This window comes from Caenorhabditis remanei, chromosome V, assembly GCF_010183535.1.
Source record: "Caenorhabditis remanei strain PX506 chromosome V, whole genome shotgun sequence".
In the NCBI taxonomy this organism is placed as follows: Eukaryota; Metazoa; Nematoda; class Chromadorea; order Rhabditida; family Rhabditidae; genus Caenorhabditis; species Caenorhabditis remanei.
In genome coordinates, this window is record NC_071332.1 from 12220905 (window position 1) to 12239128 (window position 18224).

The following is an 18224-nucleotide window of genomic DNA, read 5'->3' on the forward strand; positions in this document are numbered from 1 at the left end:
TTTTATACAGACAAAAAAACAAAAAAGTAATTGAGATCTTCTTAGAATCCTGGTATTCTCGTGCAGTTTGTGATTTTTTGGGATGCTGTACAAATGATGGGTTCCGAAACGAGGATGCCTTAAAAACAAGTATTCGCTTCAAGACATTGTGATTCATTTACCTGCGACAGTTGCATTCATAAAACAGGCAATTGACCCCGCACAAAGTGCTCGGAGCACTAGATTAGAGATAGTAGACCTCTTGCTAGGAGCCATTCCTCCCAAGAATTCAATCGACATTCCCATTGATGAGAAATTTGAAAATCCACAGAGGGCATACGTAGCGATGAGAACGGATTTCTTCTGAATAAAACAAGTTGGCTCTTCTTCAAAATAAGACAAATACTTACATGCAACTTGTCTTCTTTTTGCAACATTCCCAAATTATTGTAGGCAACAAACTCATTTACGGCAGTTTTGGTACCCATTAGTTGGGCCACTCTGAAATAATTTCCTTTTAATTAAATACTTCTCAGATATGTATCTTTCATTCAACTTACAATAATGTCTGATTGACATCATCCGTGACTCCCATCATGTAGGCCAATGGGAAAAATGCGTACCCGAATAGCATTTGAAATGTCCATCCTTCATATCCGATAAGATCTCCAATATAATTCATGACAGTGTCTAATAATGCCAAAAGTGACATTATGACTACTAAAGTTGCTCCAATTGCAAATACAGTAGGAACCATTGAAACTCCAGCAGAACACAGTGTATCGAAAAATCCTTTTTTATAAGAATGATCTAATTTAAAATCTTCTTCCTGTAAAATATGTGAATAAAAATCAAGCAATTTCATATCATTAACTAGCCTTAATCTTCGTTTCTTCTGTTTCCGGAAACATGATTTTTGAGCATGCCAAACTCATTGGAGCTGACAATAAACTAGCAGTCAGGAGATATATTGGACATGCTCCAAGAGCAACATACGCAGCAAATACTGTCCCGGCAACACATGCAAACCCACTGGTAACAACCGCAAAGATTTCAGAATCCGTACACTTTTCAAAGTATGGAGCAATCATGAGAGGAGCTTCTGTCATTCCAAGGAAAGTGCATGCCCATGCATTCACAGATTCGACGGGAGTTGTTCCAATGAGAACTTTCATGAACCATGTACTCTTTTTGAGAACTACTTGGATGATTCCAAAGTAGAACATCAATGCAACAACAGCAGAGAAGTAGATCAGGGTTTGGAGTGATGTGAATATGAAAACTGGTGCCAAGTCACAAATGTTCGGTGGTCCGGCAATGAAACCGAAAACGAATTTAGCCCCAACTTGAGCAAATTCAAGGAATCCGACTATAAGTTGAGCAACTTGTTGGAAAAACCATTGACCAGTGGACCACTTGAGTATGATTAGAGCTACACAGTAATGCATAATGAGGGCACTGGACACCACTGACCAGTTTATCTGAAACAGCTGTTTTTGTTTCAGAATTCAAACTAACATCCTGGGAAAAACAGTTCCGCAAAAACGAAAAAATTAACCTTCACCCGATTATTGGAGAACACAAACATGAAGAGAATATAAAAAATGTATGCAAAAAATCCAGACAACCTAGACATGTCTTTCAGAGAATCAACGATAGTGAAGGCTAGTAACCCGATAATGAATGCAATTTTCAGCCCTCTGAAAACTATTTTTTGAATCGAAAACTTTTAAAAAAAGCCTCAAACTCACAAAGGTACAAATCTCTTTTGTTTCGACAACTCATCCAATTTATGTGCCACGTCATCATAAACTGATTGGAACTTTTCGGTGGACACAAGGATGTTGAGGAGAAAGCATAGCCATAGGAATAGAGTTATGTATATTAAGGGAGCTGCTTTTTGGTAGTTGTGAATTCCGGCGGCGACTGAAAAGGCAGTGTTATTTATGGATGTAGAAAACATAACAACTAACTCAAGAATCCATGATACGCCAGTAGAATCACGACAAGAGATCCAATTCCACAGTATGGTTTCACTTTTTGCACAAACTTTTCTATTATGTTGAAATTATTTTCCAGACTTTTTGATGTTACTGAAAATCTAATCAGATATTTTCAGATTCAGTTCCTCATCTAGAAAACTCACACGAATAACTTCTCTGCAAAACACTCTCACCCCCAGCACTGCTATCCTCAATGTCACTAACTTTCATGACTTGCACCTGAAAATAAAAAAGTGAAAAGCAATAACTTTTGTAGGGTCTGAAACAGATACACGAGCTGGTTACATGATAAGAACGGTCTCTTTTATATTGGGTAATTTGATTCGAGTGACCTCGTGAAAGTGAAGAGAAAAAGAGAAATGAGGTTTTGACAGAATGTTGCATATATTATTACACACATTCCATTGAAACATTTCAAATTTTGAAATTTGTTTAAAAAAATATGATTTGGTTACTGAATCGGTAAGCATCGGTAGAAAGTTTAGATTTTGCTGACATTTGGAAAACGAAAATAATAATTAACCATCATTATGGCAAAACTGAAGAGACAGATGAACATAATAATTACAATAAGATCAGAATCTAATTTGTTTCAAACAAATTCATTGATGTTCAGACAAAACTGTAAAGAGCCAACTAGAATATTTTTCATTTGGACGGATGAAAGGTATCAGAGCTGATTTCAGAGATTCAGAATCAGACAAAAAAAGCATTGCAGTATTTGTTTAATTTCAATTTCTTCTTGTTATGTTTATCCATTTTCCATTTCCACATCACTTTCAAAACTTCTTTGTTTTTAGAGTTTCCAACCTTTAGAAAAGTAAAAAAAACTGTTTTTGAAATATTTCAACGTTTTGTTTCTAATCAAACGTCCGGTTCCATAAATGTTTCATACAACTACTTGTAAGTAAATACATATTTTGTCATTGAAAGCTGTCAAACAGTATTTAGATCCTAATACCCTTGTGGAATTTCAGAGTTTCAGAAGCTCTAATCAGTTGACAATCGGAAGTATGACAAATCAATGTTAATAAGAGAGAGGGTGTGACACGGAAGTGATTAGAAGAAACATAGATAGACAGAGATAGGAAAAGAAAAGAAATAACACTTGATATCTGTCTTATCACTGTTTGTTTTTTGGGGAGGAGGATGGATTTGTTTTGTTTTCTTTTTCTTTTTTGGTAGTGACAATTGGATGCTTTTTTTATTTGGACAAGAAAAAAGTACATAATGAACCGGAAAGTCATACTGAAAAAGTAACTGAAAAAACGTGTGGGTATTCTCGCTGTCTCCTACTAAACACACTCGATACAAAACAATTTCCATTTCATTTTCCACAGGTTTATTTGATTCTCTTTGTCACTCTGCGTCTCTTCTTCTTTTGAAGTTCGAATTTGTGAAAACTGTAACAGATAGATACAATAGGAACAATTGAATTCCGATTATTTGATACTAGTAGAAGAAGAAAAATACAAAAAAATGCATTCGTTTGATCTTTGTTTTCTATAATTAAAAATGATTGCAGTACACTCGAAACCATGAGTAAACGTGTTTTAAACTTTATTAGGACTTCAAATATACTTGAAAACATTGCTCATTTTTCCATCTTCGAAACTACTTTTATCACATTGTCACCACCCAAAGCACTTCTAGACGCACTTGATCTCTGAAAAGGGATAACTAGAATCAATTTCAGATAATATTCTCACCATAATTGTTGGCTCCTTGACACAACAAAATAGATCTTTGACGGTTCTCCGATATTGGGAAGACACGGCGAAACAAACTAAACAGTGTGACGTAGCATTTATAATCATGAAAACTTCAAATATTCTCAAAAGATCAGAGGACATATCTCTGAAATTTTTTTGTAAATAAAAATCACAAAAGTATATTCAAACTCACACTAAACCCCGTGGCTCTGTCACAACACCTTGAAAAAAGTACACAACGCCGTAGGGTCCCTCTGCAGCAATAAATGTGATTGACATCATTATAACTAGCTTTGTCGTGTGATCAGATTTCGATTCTTCTTTTTTTGAAACTGAATTTTTACGGAGGGAATCATCAGCTCGTCGCAATTCTCTTATCAGAAGAACAGTTAGAATAGGGAACATTATCGAAGGGATGAGCTGAAAAAGTATAATCAATCTAGATTTTGAGCAACATAAGAACTGATCGAACCTTCAATAATCCATCAGCCAGATTAAAAATTCGAACAATAGGACCCTGACGGTTCAAATACTCACTTCTAAGTATTGATTTATATCCTTGGATACTGAAATTTGATGCGAACCCTTCACAGCTGGAATTTTTCAAATGGTTTTCCTGATTCATTAGTCTACACTTACTCGATGGGAGGAATCCATATTTTATCTTCCACAATTTCGAACCTTCCCCAATAGAAAAGAGACATCAGACTACTAATAACAAATGCGAGAAACATCATTTTTAATGAGTATTTAGGTTTTGAGACCTTATTAAACCTCGGGTTCAAAGAGCTTCTCAAAATGAAAAATCGCAATACAGCCATGAGAAAAGTGAGCCAAGTTCCTAAGCGACGCGCGACATCAGCAACTGCAGGTGACCAGAAATCCATAAGTTTGAATGGATAACTCAACGGAGGAGTACTGAAAAACATGATTTTATCATGAATTAATGATTCTGAACTGACCATTTGGTTGCTGTTAAAATAGAGAAAACTGCATAAGTATCATAGGATAATTTGGCGAAATCACAGATACTGATTCCCAACATGATGAGATTAACCGAATGAATTCTCATTGATTTTCTACAGAGAATAACCAGATGGAATAGAATAACAACATAACTGATACATGCCAGTGCTGGACATATTTGAAAACAAACCATCCATGCACTGCCAATGATTTCAGTCAGACTGATGAGAGTATCTTTCGTTGAATTACTGAATCCTTCGAAATCCGAATACGTATAAACCTTGGACATTTCAAAATCAGGATTTAAGAAGAGGGGCCGATATTGAAAAATTCGGTTACAAATGAAAGTAGTCTGATATATTTTTCATCACAAGCTACTAGACAAAAACAGAAAATGAATGGTTATTAGGGTTGGAATTCAGTGGAAAAATTCAACGGAAAGCCTATAATTTGGTGACAACAGAGAGCTGCGCACTCAGTGCATAATGATTTTCAGTCTCAAACACGTGGACGTTTCTCAATATTTGATTGTGTTAGTCGGAGACATGAATTTGATTTATCAAGTTTCAGATTATAGAGCACAAAATGTTTCCCGCTTCCGAAATTATTCTTTCTAATGCTGTTATATTTTGCAACTTGACACACTGTAATTTTCAACGAAGGAAGCATATCCGGGTCCACTTTTCCGCGTGTTGTTTATGTTTTTGAACATTAACTTTCCCAGACTTTTTAGTCGTTTTGTTCCACTCTGTTAACTTTTTTCATTTGGAAACACCTGCTCAAAGTAAGTGTTTTCGACTTGCTGAACGATTAATTGCTTTATTCTGACTAACTTTGTCTCGTTATTCGTCAGCGCTTTTTTAATGTTCAAATGGTTCCAATTTTGACTCTACGGTGGAGTTTTTTACCCTGCGTTTTTTTAACTTGGGTGGGTAAGTATTCGAAAAGAAGTTACATAAATAAATCTAGAACGGATTACTAGAAAACTTCTAAATGTTCTTTTTTTGGGATCAGCTCCTAAACCTTTTACTTGGTTGGAGGATTAAAGAGAACAATGCCTCACAGAATCATTTTACTTTATTTTTGAAGCCGACTCTCTGTATTTTTAAAGTAGCTTTGAGTTTCAACCCACTTCTTCTATAAGAAAATGAAAGTTCTCGATTTCATTTATGCTCTCATTATTTACGGTAAGTTTTTTTCAGGCGGAAAGAAGTCACTTTGAATTTTCCAGATGTATTTGCTGCTCTCGTAACTTATGCAATAATGAAGAAATATGAAAATTTCAAATGTATGGATCCGTTGGATGCCAAGAGAAAAGAAGCCAATTTAGAACCATGGGCACTTTCAAATAAAGGTTCTCTGTAGAATATTCTTCTTTTTTTCAGAAAATGGACGAAGGATTGCAAGTGAAATTCGAGAAGATCTTTGAAGAAATGTCCGGTTGTCCAGATGACATTGATTCGATTGATGGATTCACTGTAGAAAGAATTGACTCCACGGCAAGCTCTTTTCCAGAGAGTTTGTTGGCTCCGGAAGTGAAGACAATGACTTGCATTTCGTGGAAATGCAATGATGAAGATGATGTTTACTTCTATTTTATGAAAAACGGTAAGTCTAAATGCATGAGATCAAGGAGGATATTGTATTATGAATCTCGACATCCAAATACCTTCCCAATTTCTACAATACGCATTCTCTCAAATCATCCAAGCACTTCATATTTTACAGAAAAAATGTTGGATTCCTGAGCACTCTCTGTCTTCATTGGATTTACTGGCCATTCCACTTTCATCTGCTTCAAAACGTTCTTCTTTTCTACTTCTAAATGTTCACCTTCTCCACTTTTCTATTTTCTAGATTGCTGCATTAACCTTGCTTTTTGCTTGAAAATTTTCATTCATAGTTGTTTATATCATACTTGTCAACCGGGCCGAAACGGGCCGACACGGGCCCAGGGGTGTGCGGACAAGAAAATTTCGGAATTTCGGACACTAAAAAATGTCCGAGTTTCAAAATTTCGGAATTTCGGAATCTCGGAATTGTCCGAATTTCAAATTTTCGGACTTTCGGAATCTCGGACTATTCCGAATTTCGGATTTTCGGACTTTCGGAATGTCGGAATATTCCGATTTTCGGACTTTTTTTCGTTCCGTCGGAATTTTTTTTCAACAGACTGTCCCATTTACCCATATCGAATGCTGAAACCCGTTTTTTTTGTTTAAAAAAACACTGCGAAAAGACGAAAATTTTAAAAAAACCGTCTGAAAACTGCGGAAAAAAATTTGTTAGAGACCCGTCATGAAAAGTGCGCATGCGCCTTTAATACAGTACTTTCCCGAATTTTTTTCGGAACGTTCCGATCGGAATTCCATTCCGAAATTTTTTTTTCGGAATATTCCGATCGGAATTTCGTTCCGAATTTTATTTTTCAGAATATTCCGATCGGAATTCCGTTCCGAAAATGAGTCGATTTTCGGAATTTTTCGGAATTCCGAATTCCGTTCCGCACACCCCTGCACGGGCCGGCGCGTAACTCGCTTCAAACTCAATACTCTGAGCTGAAAAATATACCAAAAGGTAGATCTCGACGAATTCTATGTCTGTGTCCTACTACGGGCCGGATGGCTATTCGTTAATATGCCGCGGGCCGGCCTAGAATGGATTTTTTGGCCATTTTCGCGTTTATTGGCACTTTTTCCCGGCCCGTGCCACACAAAACGAATAGCCATCCGGCCCGTAGTAGGTCACGGAGATAGAACTCGCCGAGATCTACATTTTGGTATATTTTTCAGCTCATAAAACTCATTTTGAAGCGAGTTACGCGCCGGCCCGTGTCGGCCCGTTTCGGCCCGGTTGACAAGTATGGTTTATATGATTGATGAGATCGATCTAATAAAAATAAAATATCATTCCAACAAAAGTTGAAAACCTAGATAAGCTGATAATAAGACAGACATTTGGCGCTCAAGAAAAAACAAAGATGGTCGAACTTTTTTCGTTCTGCCCTGTCAACGACATTCCTACTCCAGAATTCCGAATATTAATACCAAACATTTATTTTAAGACTGTTAGCGGTTTGTGAAGCGAATTTAATGTAAGAGAGTTCTACTTTTATGACAGCAAAGCAAACTAATGTTTCCAGTATCATGACAACTACCACAGAAAGATCTGATTCTGGTTCTCACGTATTTCTCATTGTATTGCTGGTAATTTTCGGATTGTGCATCATTTTCTACATCGCTTCATTGGCGTTTTGGGGTTACAAGAAGTGGAGAAATAATTCCAAGTTCGATAGATTTTTGAGAGCGACACCTCCGGAACGGACTACGCCTCAGACAGAGATGGAAGAGGAACCTTGAGTTGTTTTTTTTTTGTTTGAAGTTAACTTGATATAGGAAATAATGAAATGTTATTTAAACTGATATTGAGAACATGGACCATTCATACACAAGTTCACAGTAACAAACAAATACATCCCACTCAAAGTTGAATTCTTCCCATTATCATTTTGCCTAGCCGCACACTTCTTTACATACATATCAGATTGAAAGGAGTCGGAATAATAAGCGCAAAGCAGATGATGATGGGGACAAGAAGGGAAGGAGAAAGCGAATAAGTTGTCAGTTGGCTCCAACTCAAAGATTATGACAGCCCACCCTTCTCAATTTTTGAGATGAAGAGAAGATGGACCCAATAGATATTGCACAAGTCGCCCATCGAAACCTCATCAATCTTTTATTATACTAACTTTGTCGTTTCGCACTTTTCCGGAGTGAGGATAAGTGACAATTTGATTAATGTCTACTTGTTGATTATGACAACTCTTGATTCATAGGTGATGAAAACATGGAAATTTTTGAAAAATCTTGTAAACGTTATTTAGTAATTAGATAAGAATCAGTATAGTACAGTTTCAACTTTAATTGATAGATCAATCAATCTTAGTTTGAAAGTATCGAACACATCAAGATCTGTCCTGTAGCTTACTAACAATTAAGAAATGTTCTTGGTCACAAATGACTTTCGAAAAACTCGAAACACTTTTTCGTAAATGAATTGTGCATTGCGTCATTGACAAATACAAGATTCCACTTGTCTCCTCATCTTCCTGCCAAAATAACGTACCGCCCGTAGATCAAAGACTTATTGGTACTTGACCGCCCGAAAAGACATGGACAAGATGGGATACTCGAACGGATACGAGCATTAGAACATGGTTTTGAAAACACAAAGATCCCTATTGTCCTGTTTTTGAATCTTTTGATCTCTGTTGGACTGAAAATGGAAACGTTTCCATTTAAGGGTTGTCTCAAATAAATCATGAAGATTTTCACACCAACACATTATTTGTCATTCTATTACTTACCATAATTGGTATTATATAACTTTATCATAATGTACTACTACTACTTCTTCCGACTGTCAATAACCTTCTTCCCAATCCTTTTCCTTTTTACCCCATTCGGAATTTTCTTCCGCTTAATTGCATCCTCCGAAGTCTCTCGAAGATAGCAATCTGTTTTCTCGAAGAGAGTACTTCACCGCGCGAACACCTTCCACTTTCCACACTTTTTTGTTTTCTGTCACCACGATGATTTATTAGTTTTGTTTTCAGTGATGTTTCTCTTGACTTTTAAAAAGTAGAATTTTGCAACAAAATTTTCAAGTGTTATCGAGTTTCTGGAATGTGGTTTTCAAGTGTTCACTACGTGTTTTTTCGACAACATCAGAGTAAATATTCAGATTCTGGAAATCCCGTATTTTCTGAGTTTTTGTATCTTTTCAACTTCGAAGCTATCAATTATATACCATTCCCTTCCACCCAATTCTGAACACTTCTTCTTCTCTTCGTTCATTTTGGTCCAAAAGTGCTTGATTGCAAATGCACCATTCTCCCACATCCAAGAGTGCCTTCTTCTTCTTCTTCGTCTTCTATCCTCTCCTCGTTAGTCGAAATTGTGTTAAGCATCGCTAATAATGGAAGAACGAGGAACACATGCGCATTACAAGTGCATTGGAAGCATTGGATTGAACGGAACAAAACACTTGACAACTCTGCCAAATAGTTAGAAAACGATGATTCCTCTGTTACACTCGTGTGAAATAGAAACTTCGAGGTCTTATCTACCATCCGGTATCGCCGCTTCCGTAGCGCAGTAGGCAGCGCGTCAGTCTCATAATCTGAAGGTCGTGAGTTCGAGCCTCACCGGGAGCAATTCTTTTGACTTTTTGGACGTCTAACTTGGGTTTACAGGCTCTGGTTCTTCGTTTAGAAACATTTTCAATGAAGCTGCCAATATTTATAACGGTTGTTACGTTTATCTGAGCTTCTTTAACTTGCTGCAAGTGTTGATGCACCATTAGTTCCCGAACGATGCACCATGTGCCGAAACCGTTTTACAGACCCTATGAATGGAGTTCTAAGCTCAATTAAAAAGTGCTCTTCACTATGAGAACTCTTCGTGGGTGTGAATAGTCACATAATAATATGTGTCCATCTGTATCTCCTCTCAAAACACTTGACAATTGGGTTTTTGATTGTTATGAAGTTTCCACTTCACCCATTCTCCTCACCCATCTGTCTCTTCTTGTACATATTTCGCGCATTCCCCAATCATTCCTGTCATCTGGCAATAACCCCTTCTTTATTCTCTTCCTGGAGGCAACAACTGACTTGTTTTTCCTAAATGCTCCTCTTTTCATTAAAAGATGATACATCAATTTATCTGCTCATTACTCTTCTTTTCTCCAATCAACTTGTCATGTTTTCAAATGACACACTTTTATACATATTCTCGTCTCGGGTGGTTTAGAAGAGCTGACTGGACTTGGAAAACGTAAAATTGAAAAAAAGGAGAAGAGCCTCTTTTCTCCCATTTTCCGGTTTTCATTAGCGTTTTATAGCACCTCCTTTCCCCGCCTTTCCCATCTATGTTTTTCGAGTTTGCATTTTTTTTTCGCTTGACTCCGGGTCTGGGTTTTTACCCCATCATTCTTTCATAGAGAGTCTGAGTCTTCATATAAATTGTGTAAAATTCTCAAATAACTTATGTTGAGATATTGCTAGAAGACGGCCTAACTTCTCTTCAACAAAAAAAAGAGCAGCTCCTTTCTTGGAAGGTCTCTGTCACATTCTCGGTGAATTAATCCTTCATCATCGTCCCTTCAAAAACATACATTTTTGAAAAAGTTTCGAATAGAAAGTGGAACGAAGATTTGGGAAAAGGGGATGAGAGTGGCGGTGCTGTCACAACGATTATCGCCGAATTGGTTGCGGGTGTTTTGGAATAGAAAAGGGAATTGACAGCCACGCAACGCATATCAACTTAGAGACATTGATAGAAACAGATGAGGTTTCTACCTTTCTAATTTTTCTGATTATTTTGTTCTGGTCAGATTGATGGATAGTATGATATAAGGTACAGGTTAGCGGTTTTGAACTAATTGGATCAGTGGATACATGTGTGTTTTCGTTATTTGATCTTCCTTCTTCCAATTAAAAAACAGTGGGAATCTTTGGAGAGTATAATAGAGAGAAATCTCTGGAATCTCACTAGATTCAATTACTTGTTTCGAAGCTCTTCGCACAGTTCTATGCCAGAAACTCATGTGATAGAAAAACTCAAAAACTAGAACTGGGATAGTAAACCAGTTGCGAGAAACGGTTAAGAGATAATATTGACTTAACTCAGCAGAAAGTCTTGACCTGAACTACGAATAGAGCAATCGCCCTACTCCATATTCCTTACCCAACTATTATTTCTCCGGGAGCATGTTCCGACTTAAGCTCATCTTTTCGTCTTTTCTATTTCGATTCGACTGAATATTTGCGAAAACAATAATAAGCGAGAACAAGGTCTTGTTCTCTCTTTCTTTCTGTACATATCTTCTTCTCGTTAGACAACTACCTCACTCTCCTTCTGTTTCTCCTATTTGCTCACTTCTTATTAATATCTTGTTCTAAGGAAGGGACACTAATGTTTACCTTGTTTTAGTATTCAATTGGACGAGAGATTTTGGACTACCTTCTCTTTTTTCTTCTTTTGTTTCAAGATTGTTTTGAAAATTCTTCTTTCAAGTAATCCATTTTTTTAACCAGTTTCATTTCAAAACTACGGGGTTTTCTGAAGTGCTGATGTTAATTTGAATTGATTACTTAAGCTTCTGCCTTACTTCTTCTCTTTCAAAATCTCACTAACTCTCAGAAATTCCCGATGTCCTCCAAATTTTGCCGCCCAAATTTCATAATCTCTTCTCGTTCTTATTCCTTTTATATCTAAGCTTATGATTGAATTTACTTCACGCCTTCTCCTTCTGCTTTCTTCACATTTACACTTGTTCCGTTAACTAGACCCTTCTCTTCTCAAAACTCTGTTCTTCTTATGCTTCTTGTGTTAGTACTAGTACACAGAAAGATACAAATTACTCATTCAGTCGTATTCTTCATTTTATTTTTGCAAGAAGAAGGCTATTCTTGTGAGAATTTTTAATTTTTCATAGTCCACTGGGTGGGAGAGAATGATAAAATTACGATTCTACATGAGATTAGATTTATCTACGAATGAAGATTCCCAGTAATTTATATTTGTCTGTTAAAAATAATTTTAGGACCAATGTTGTACATCTCCTCCTTATTCTGTTCAGTCGCTTTTTCTACAATTTCGTTCTAAAAATATGCAGACATTCCACTGAATTCTTCTTCCATTCCTTCTATCCTTCGCTTTTCCTTTTTTTGCAATTCGAATAAAAGATAACGTCCTCCAGTCACGAAACGTTGGTGTGGCCCATCCTGCTCTTTTTAAATGGGGACTCCTCTTCTTTCTCGTTGCTTTTTTGCTCTTTTTGAGATTTTCGTTCGCAGGAAAGTAGTACAGAACCACTTTAATTTGTAGATCAGAACAAAACCAAGGTATTCGAAACGTTTTTTATAAACACATAACCAGGAGTCTAAAATATAGGATCTCTGAATTTCAATGACCAGACCTTTCTGGAATAACCGAAATTTATGAGTTTCAAGTGCTTTTATTTTCTATTACAGCCAAGAGTTTCCAATAAAATCTTCTATTTTTCAATTCAAAATAGATACTAACTAATCTATCCGGGAGCTTTCATTCACCGCTTGCTCTTCCATACTTTTTAATATATTCCCCCTCTCTTCCTTTTACTTTTCTATTCTATATCTCTCACGCAATTTCGCACTTTCCTATTTCTATAAGCTTCTTCTACTAAGCACTTCTTTTCCATTCCCTTCCCTTCACAATTTGTTAATCAAAGGCTCTTCACACTTTATTCGGATGGAGATGGCGTTCCTCTCCACCCGTTTAGCCAATTCCTTATGTCCTTATGCTCACTTATTCCATTTATTCGTTCCCTCCTCTTTTCTTCATTTACTCAAGCCATCAGCGGAGGATATTCGGGGCTCGAACTAAATGACTCAGAATATTTCTAGATAAATAGATTATAATATGCTTATCATCAGCGTCTAATTTTCTGAATCGTAACTCTTTTTTTTCATTTCAATATTTTCAGAATCTTCATCTGCCCTCTTACATCAATCGTTCCGACACTGTCGCCTCTCTTTCTCCTTCATCAAAAGAAAGAAACCCACGCAATTCACACCTATTAGTACATACATGAGCTCATCTTCTCCTTCTCAAAAAAACCAGCAACATCAAAAGAGAAAAGCGAACACTTCCCTTCAAAAAGAATACATTTGATCTCCTTTTAGAAGAATATACTAATATTATGTAACCATGTCTTCCTTCTCCCAAAATTAGCAATTTTCCATTAGTGAGCAAAGGCAGGCGGCACTGTCAAAGTGACTTTTGAACGCATGGATTGTATTGCCTTCCGGATGTAAACGGGGGTGTACCTTCTCGGCTTTTCGTCTAATGGACCATAGAATTAATTGGAGAAAAGGAGGGTGTCGAGCAAAATAAATGTTATTTCAACTTTCGATCGGCCAGTCCGTCATCAAACTATTTGAGAATTCTAGCCAGTCCCTTACCTTCAAACCCTTTCTCCCGTCTCCACGTCGTCACACTTTGCCCTTTTATGCCCTCTGAACAGATGCTCAGCAGGACACTTCCAAGAACGGAGGACTGTCGTTTCTCTCTTTTTTCTCACTAATTATCTCCATCCACCTACCTGTTCATCCTCATCTTTCCTCTTTTTATTCCTTTTGTCTCTCCTTTTTCTATTCACTACAAAAATATTTCGCACTCTAATTATATTTATGCTCCAAATCATCTTTTCTCAGACACCTGAGAAATCGGATCCACTCTTTTTCCCTTCACTTCACACTCAATTATCAAAATCATCGAGTTTTTGAGAGGTCGAAAAGTTTGAAAAGAGACTTCTGACCGCTTATTTTAAATTCATTGACATCACGACATGGCGTGCTAGAAATGTTGGGACGGGAGGCGAAAGGCGAATGAACTAGTCGTAACTTTAACCAAGTTTTTTTGGTTTTTTTTTTGAGAATTTTCAAAAAATCTGTTGCTCTTTTGAGCTTCCTATAAATTCAAATTTGGTTCGAAACCTTGATCATTCTGTTTCGTCAAGTTCCCAATTCTTGTATTAACGGGGCTCTGCAAACTATATGGCAGTTTAGATATGTTGCTCGAAGATAAAATATTTCCCGCAATTACCTGTCCAAACCGTGTTTCTCACCCTTGTCCAATCCACGCATAAGCCAAATAGCCAACCGGTAATCCGGTCACCCACTAATCTTCCCACAAGTGTCATCCCTCTCACCAATCTCTCACTTGAATCTTCTATCAAAATAAACATCTAGGTGGACCAGTACATACATATGTTCCAATTAGCTTCTGCCTAACCACATGCAGTGAATTCCATGAGAGACAGGTGGCTTCTTTTGCTTATGCAACTAACAACACGATTATTAGGTGGATTACGTGAGGGATTAGAACAAAAAACTGGTGAAATGATGATAATTATCTCAGCATGAACTTTACGTCATCTGCTTTGGTAATTTTAATAATTGGGTGTAGACAAGAAAAATTGAATCATTACGATTTGGAGATAGTGCCCGCGCGACTCTCAACAAAGACAAGGCTTCTGTTTTCATTTCCGTTTTTGGATCAACTTTCCCTTCAATTCTCCATTTTCCCATACCGTTACAATCCACATCATCTGCCTGCAATCCGACCGTTTAAGTGACCACCAACAGGTCAGATGTCTCTCTGCAGAAGGCACACAGCGTGACGTCTCCTTCCTTTTCCTCTTTTTCACGATGAAGGAAAGGTGCTCTTCCTCTCTTTCAACGTCTTCTTAAAGAAGAAATTCAGAAGCAAAATTCAGAATTCACGTTGCTTTTTCCGTTTTCATTTCTTTTTTCTTCCCCTTCACTCTTCCTCTCTTCCCTCATTTTTCTTCACGCTCCAATTGCTCTGACATCCTTTTTGCTCCTTTTTCTCTCCATCTTATTCATCATAATTCCACCTTGAAAAAGAGAAAAAGATGAATATGTACCTATTCAACATGTATACAAATCTTTTGTTGAGCTTTGATTATTCAGAAGTTTTCAAATTTGTGAAAATGTTGTTTCTTTTCGGAGTTCAGTGTTTCTTTATTACAAATTGCTTCTGAGCGATAGACTTCATGATCTTATTTCTACTCCAAGCTCAGAATCCGTATTCAACCCATTTGTTTCGAGAACTCACTCTCCAGAATTAAGGTACACGCATTTAGAATCCGACAGCAGAATCTACTGACTCAGAGGTTTCTGTTTTTCCTGCTATTATCCTGACAATTAATTCTTCCGTTCCAATACAAAATCTGTCTGTGTTCAATTCCTTCTCATCAGACATTCAGTATCCCCTAAAATCTACAAAAACTTCCTCGTTTTCTCTTCATTTCTCCAAATCCAAATCACCAAGAAAAGTACATAATTGTTGTTCGTTGTCTTCTTCTTCTGCAAAAGCACTTCTAACATCTTTTATGCAAATTAGCATGTGTAGGCAACTACTCACAAAGTTCTCCCCTTCCTTCATTCACCTATTGTTCATTTATTTCTGTTCGTGTTCTGTTGTGAACAGCTGCTTTGTGTTATGCAACATCTCGAGACACTCTAGGATTTAGTTGGGATGTTCCATCACAAAAATATCTGTTTGGTTATAAGATTTGGATTATTATGGGCGTGACAAGTATTGAGAAGCTCACAGAAATGGATAATTTACTCTCTGAAGCATCTGGTAGAAATTAGAACAAAGTTAGTTTATACTACTCCCTTTTAGTTCATCCTTAGTGTATCTGTTTCAAAATGTCTTTCCTTTTATAAACATTTCCTTCTTTTCCTCCTTCTTCTTCTTACCCCACCAAAATCTCAGATTCCTTGGGACCCTCTCCTCCAACAATGCCTACATACTAAAGGTGTCATTAGACACGTTTCTAACCTACTTCCGTTGGCAAACATGAACCATGACGCAGTCTTCGTATTGTTTCTACAGTACTCCCTGTTCTACTGTGTACGGTTATTTCCGTTAGTCAATAAGTCTCCAGCCAAGCGACTAACACGTTCACACAATTGTTCGAGGTGATGATGGAATTCATTTCTCCCGTCGAGTAGTGTGAACATGTGAAGGTCAATCCCTATTATAGTAATCCTATTAACCGAAGATATAACTGGAATTTCGAAATTTGAAATTCACAAACAATAAATCTATTTATAAAGATTTCACAACTTTCTTCATGAATGAAATAACTCTGTGGTTTTATAGGGCCTTGACCCTTTCTGAGAGCTCCTGACATTGCTTATCTGGATTCTCGGTCTCACACTTATTTCCAGTGCACCTGGCCTTATTGAATCTGTCACCTCTGTAAAATATCACACCAAGATGAGATTTGGTGTGTGATTTGCTCACCTGTATTTAATAGTTTTTAGATTTGCTTGGAATTTCTATGTTTTCTGATTCACTGAAAAAGGAATTCCTTCAGTTTTCTAGTTCTATAAAAACTCGAGATTCTCTTAACCTATATCTCATCAGATTTCTCTTTAATTTCACACCTGCCTTCTATTATTTTTTCACCTGTTCCTCCCTCTTAGCACCTTCCAGCAGTTTCCTTCTTCATTCCTTTACCTCCCATTTTCTCAACTCCTCCCCATATTTCTCCTCATGCATTCATCCACCACCACCAACCTCTCACCTATTTGCACACTCCCCCCATTCATATATGTACATAACTTCAGTAGAAGAAGGTGGTTGGTGTTGGGTGGTTTGGAAAGAGAGAGAGAGTCAAAATATATCTCCTTCCTTCTCTAGAAAATAGACCTAGAGACTCTTCTCTTATGCAACCTGACACCTCTTGAATTCCTGCTTTTTCTTTCCTCTTGCTGTTCGTTTCTTGAGCAAGAAGAGCATTGCTTACACTACTAGCCTCTTACATATTACGTAACAAAGTGTGTGTAGGCATCACATTCCAATCGAAAGATTCCTGATGTATGTCTGTAGATTTAATAGTCCATTCTGAACACGGGTTTTATGAACGATAGCTCTTATAAGAATTATTTGTTACCAACTAATATAGTCTCTCCTGTATACGAGAACCACTAAATGATTCAACCCTACTCACCTCATATCCAAATATCCAAAAATCCAAAAACTCAACCTTTGACCCGTTCGGAATCTCCATCCAAAACGCGAAAAAAGGGCTATCCGAAATAGAGAACAGATATAATATTGTGGATGATAAATACAGATATATTGAAAACGAAAGGTAACAAAATCTCGGCTCTCCCCGATCCCAATTCGAGTGCTTGCAAACACCTGCGACTCTTAATTATCTACAGTTTTTCGGGTGTCTCTTACTACTTTTTTCCCCTAGTTTTTTGATGATTTGAGCTGCAGAGCAACGAAAAAAGTGCTCTTTGGGTATCTTATTTCTGATAGTGATCCGAAAAAGAGAAAAGTGATTTGATCATTGATAAAGATAGGGTCACTTGTGTGTTATGTGTGTGTCTGTGTCATAGTGATGTTTTAGTAGTAGAGAAAAGATAAATAAAACGAGATGTTTCGATGAGCACAGTTTTTTCGGATATCCACGTGGAGTCACGGAATATGACTTTTTAGGATCTGGCTCAACGGTCAACCCTCATTTTTGCACATGCCTTATGAGTGAGCCTGCAATTTCCAATTCTTATCATTTTCATTGTAGAAAACCTTCCCCGTCTTACTTCATCTGACTTCAGAAACCCAACTTCTTACGAGATCAATCAAATCAATAATAGGTATCCCCTCTCCCTCTATTTCTCTCTATTCTCTATTACTTATTTTTGCTCGATTTCAGTAACTTGACACCTCCTAAGACATCGGAGGGAAGCGCATCCTTTGTACTTTTCCTGTGCTTTTCCTTCCTACCTCCTCAACTCTCATATTTCGTTTTCTCTCGTTATCCTCTCATTTTTTTTCTTGTCTTCATCATTTTCAATCACTTTTTATGAACTTTTTTTCTGGGTTTCAAGCCGATTTTTTTTCATTGTGGCAAATCCGCAAGTCTGTTGAAAAGTAAGAAGTAACTGGGGACTTTTTCTCTTTGTTACTCG

General features: G+C 37.1%; 4 protein-coding genes across 4 annotated transcripts; 1 reads left to right on the forward strand and 3 right to left on the reverse strand.

Moving 5' to 3' along the window:
* Positions 1-41: 41 nt before the first annotated feature.
* Positions 42-736, reverse strand: GCK72_019271 (uncharacterized protein; the record flags this gene model as incomplete). The annotated part of the gene is made up of 4 exons (XM_053732950.1): positions 42-118; positions 162-342; positions 390-480; positions 540-736. The coding sequence occupies 4 exons, from the start codon at positions 734-736 to the stop codon at positions 42-44; spliced, it is 546 nt and encodes a 181-aa protein (XP_053581863.1).
* Positions 737-848: 112 nt separating this feature from the next.
* On the reverse strand, positions 849-2192 carry GCK72_019272 (uncharacterized protein; the record flags this gene model as incomplete). Its single annotated transcript, XM_053732951.1, has 5 exons — positions 849-1460; positions 1538-1679; positions 1731-1905; positions 1953-2072; positions 2156-2192. 5 exons carry the CDS (start codon positions 2190-2192, stop codon positions 849-851), a joined length of 1086 nt encoding a protein of 361 aa, XP_053581864.1.
* A 1384-nt stretch (positions 2193-3576) lies between these two features.
* On the reverse strand, positions 3577-4949 carry GCK72_019273 (uncharacterized protein; the record flags this gene model as incomplete). Its single annotated transcript, XM_053732952.1, has 6 exons — positions 3577-3648; positions 3692-3839; positions 3888-4114; positions 4167-4287; positions 4469-4612; positions 4657-4949. The coding sequence occupies 6 exons, from the start codon at positions 4947-4949 to the stop codon at positions 3577-3579; spliced, it is 1005 nt and encodes a 334-aa protein (XP_053581865.1).
* A 1099-nt stretch (positions 4950-6048) lies between these two features.
* Positions 6049-8019, forward strand: GCK72_019274 (uncharacterized protein; the record flags this gene model as incomplete). Its single annotated transcript, XM_003115216.2, has 2 exons — positions 6049-6268; positions 7781-8019. 2 exons carry the CDS (start codon positions 6049-6051, stop codon positions 8017-8019), a joined length of 459 nt encoding a protein of 152 aa, XP_003115264.2.
* Between the last annotated feature and the right edge of the window lie 10205 nt (positions 8020-18224).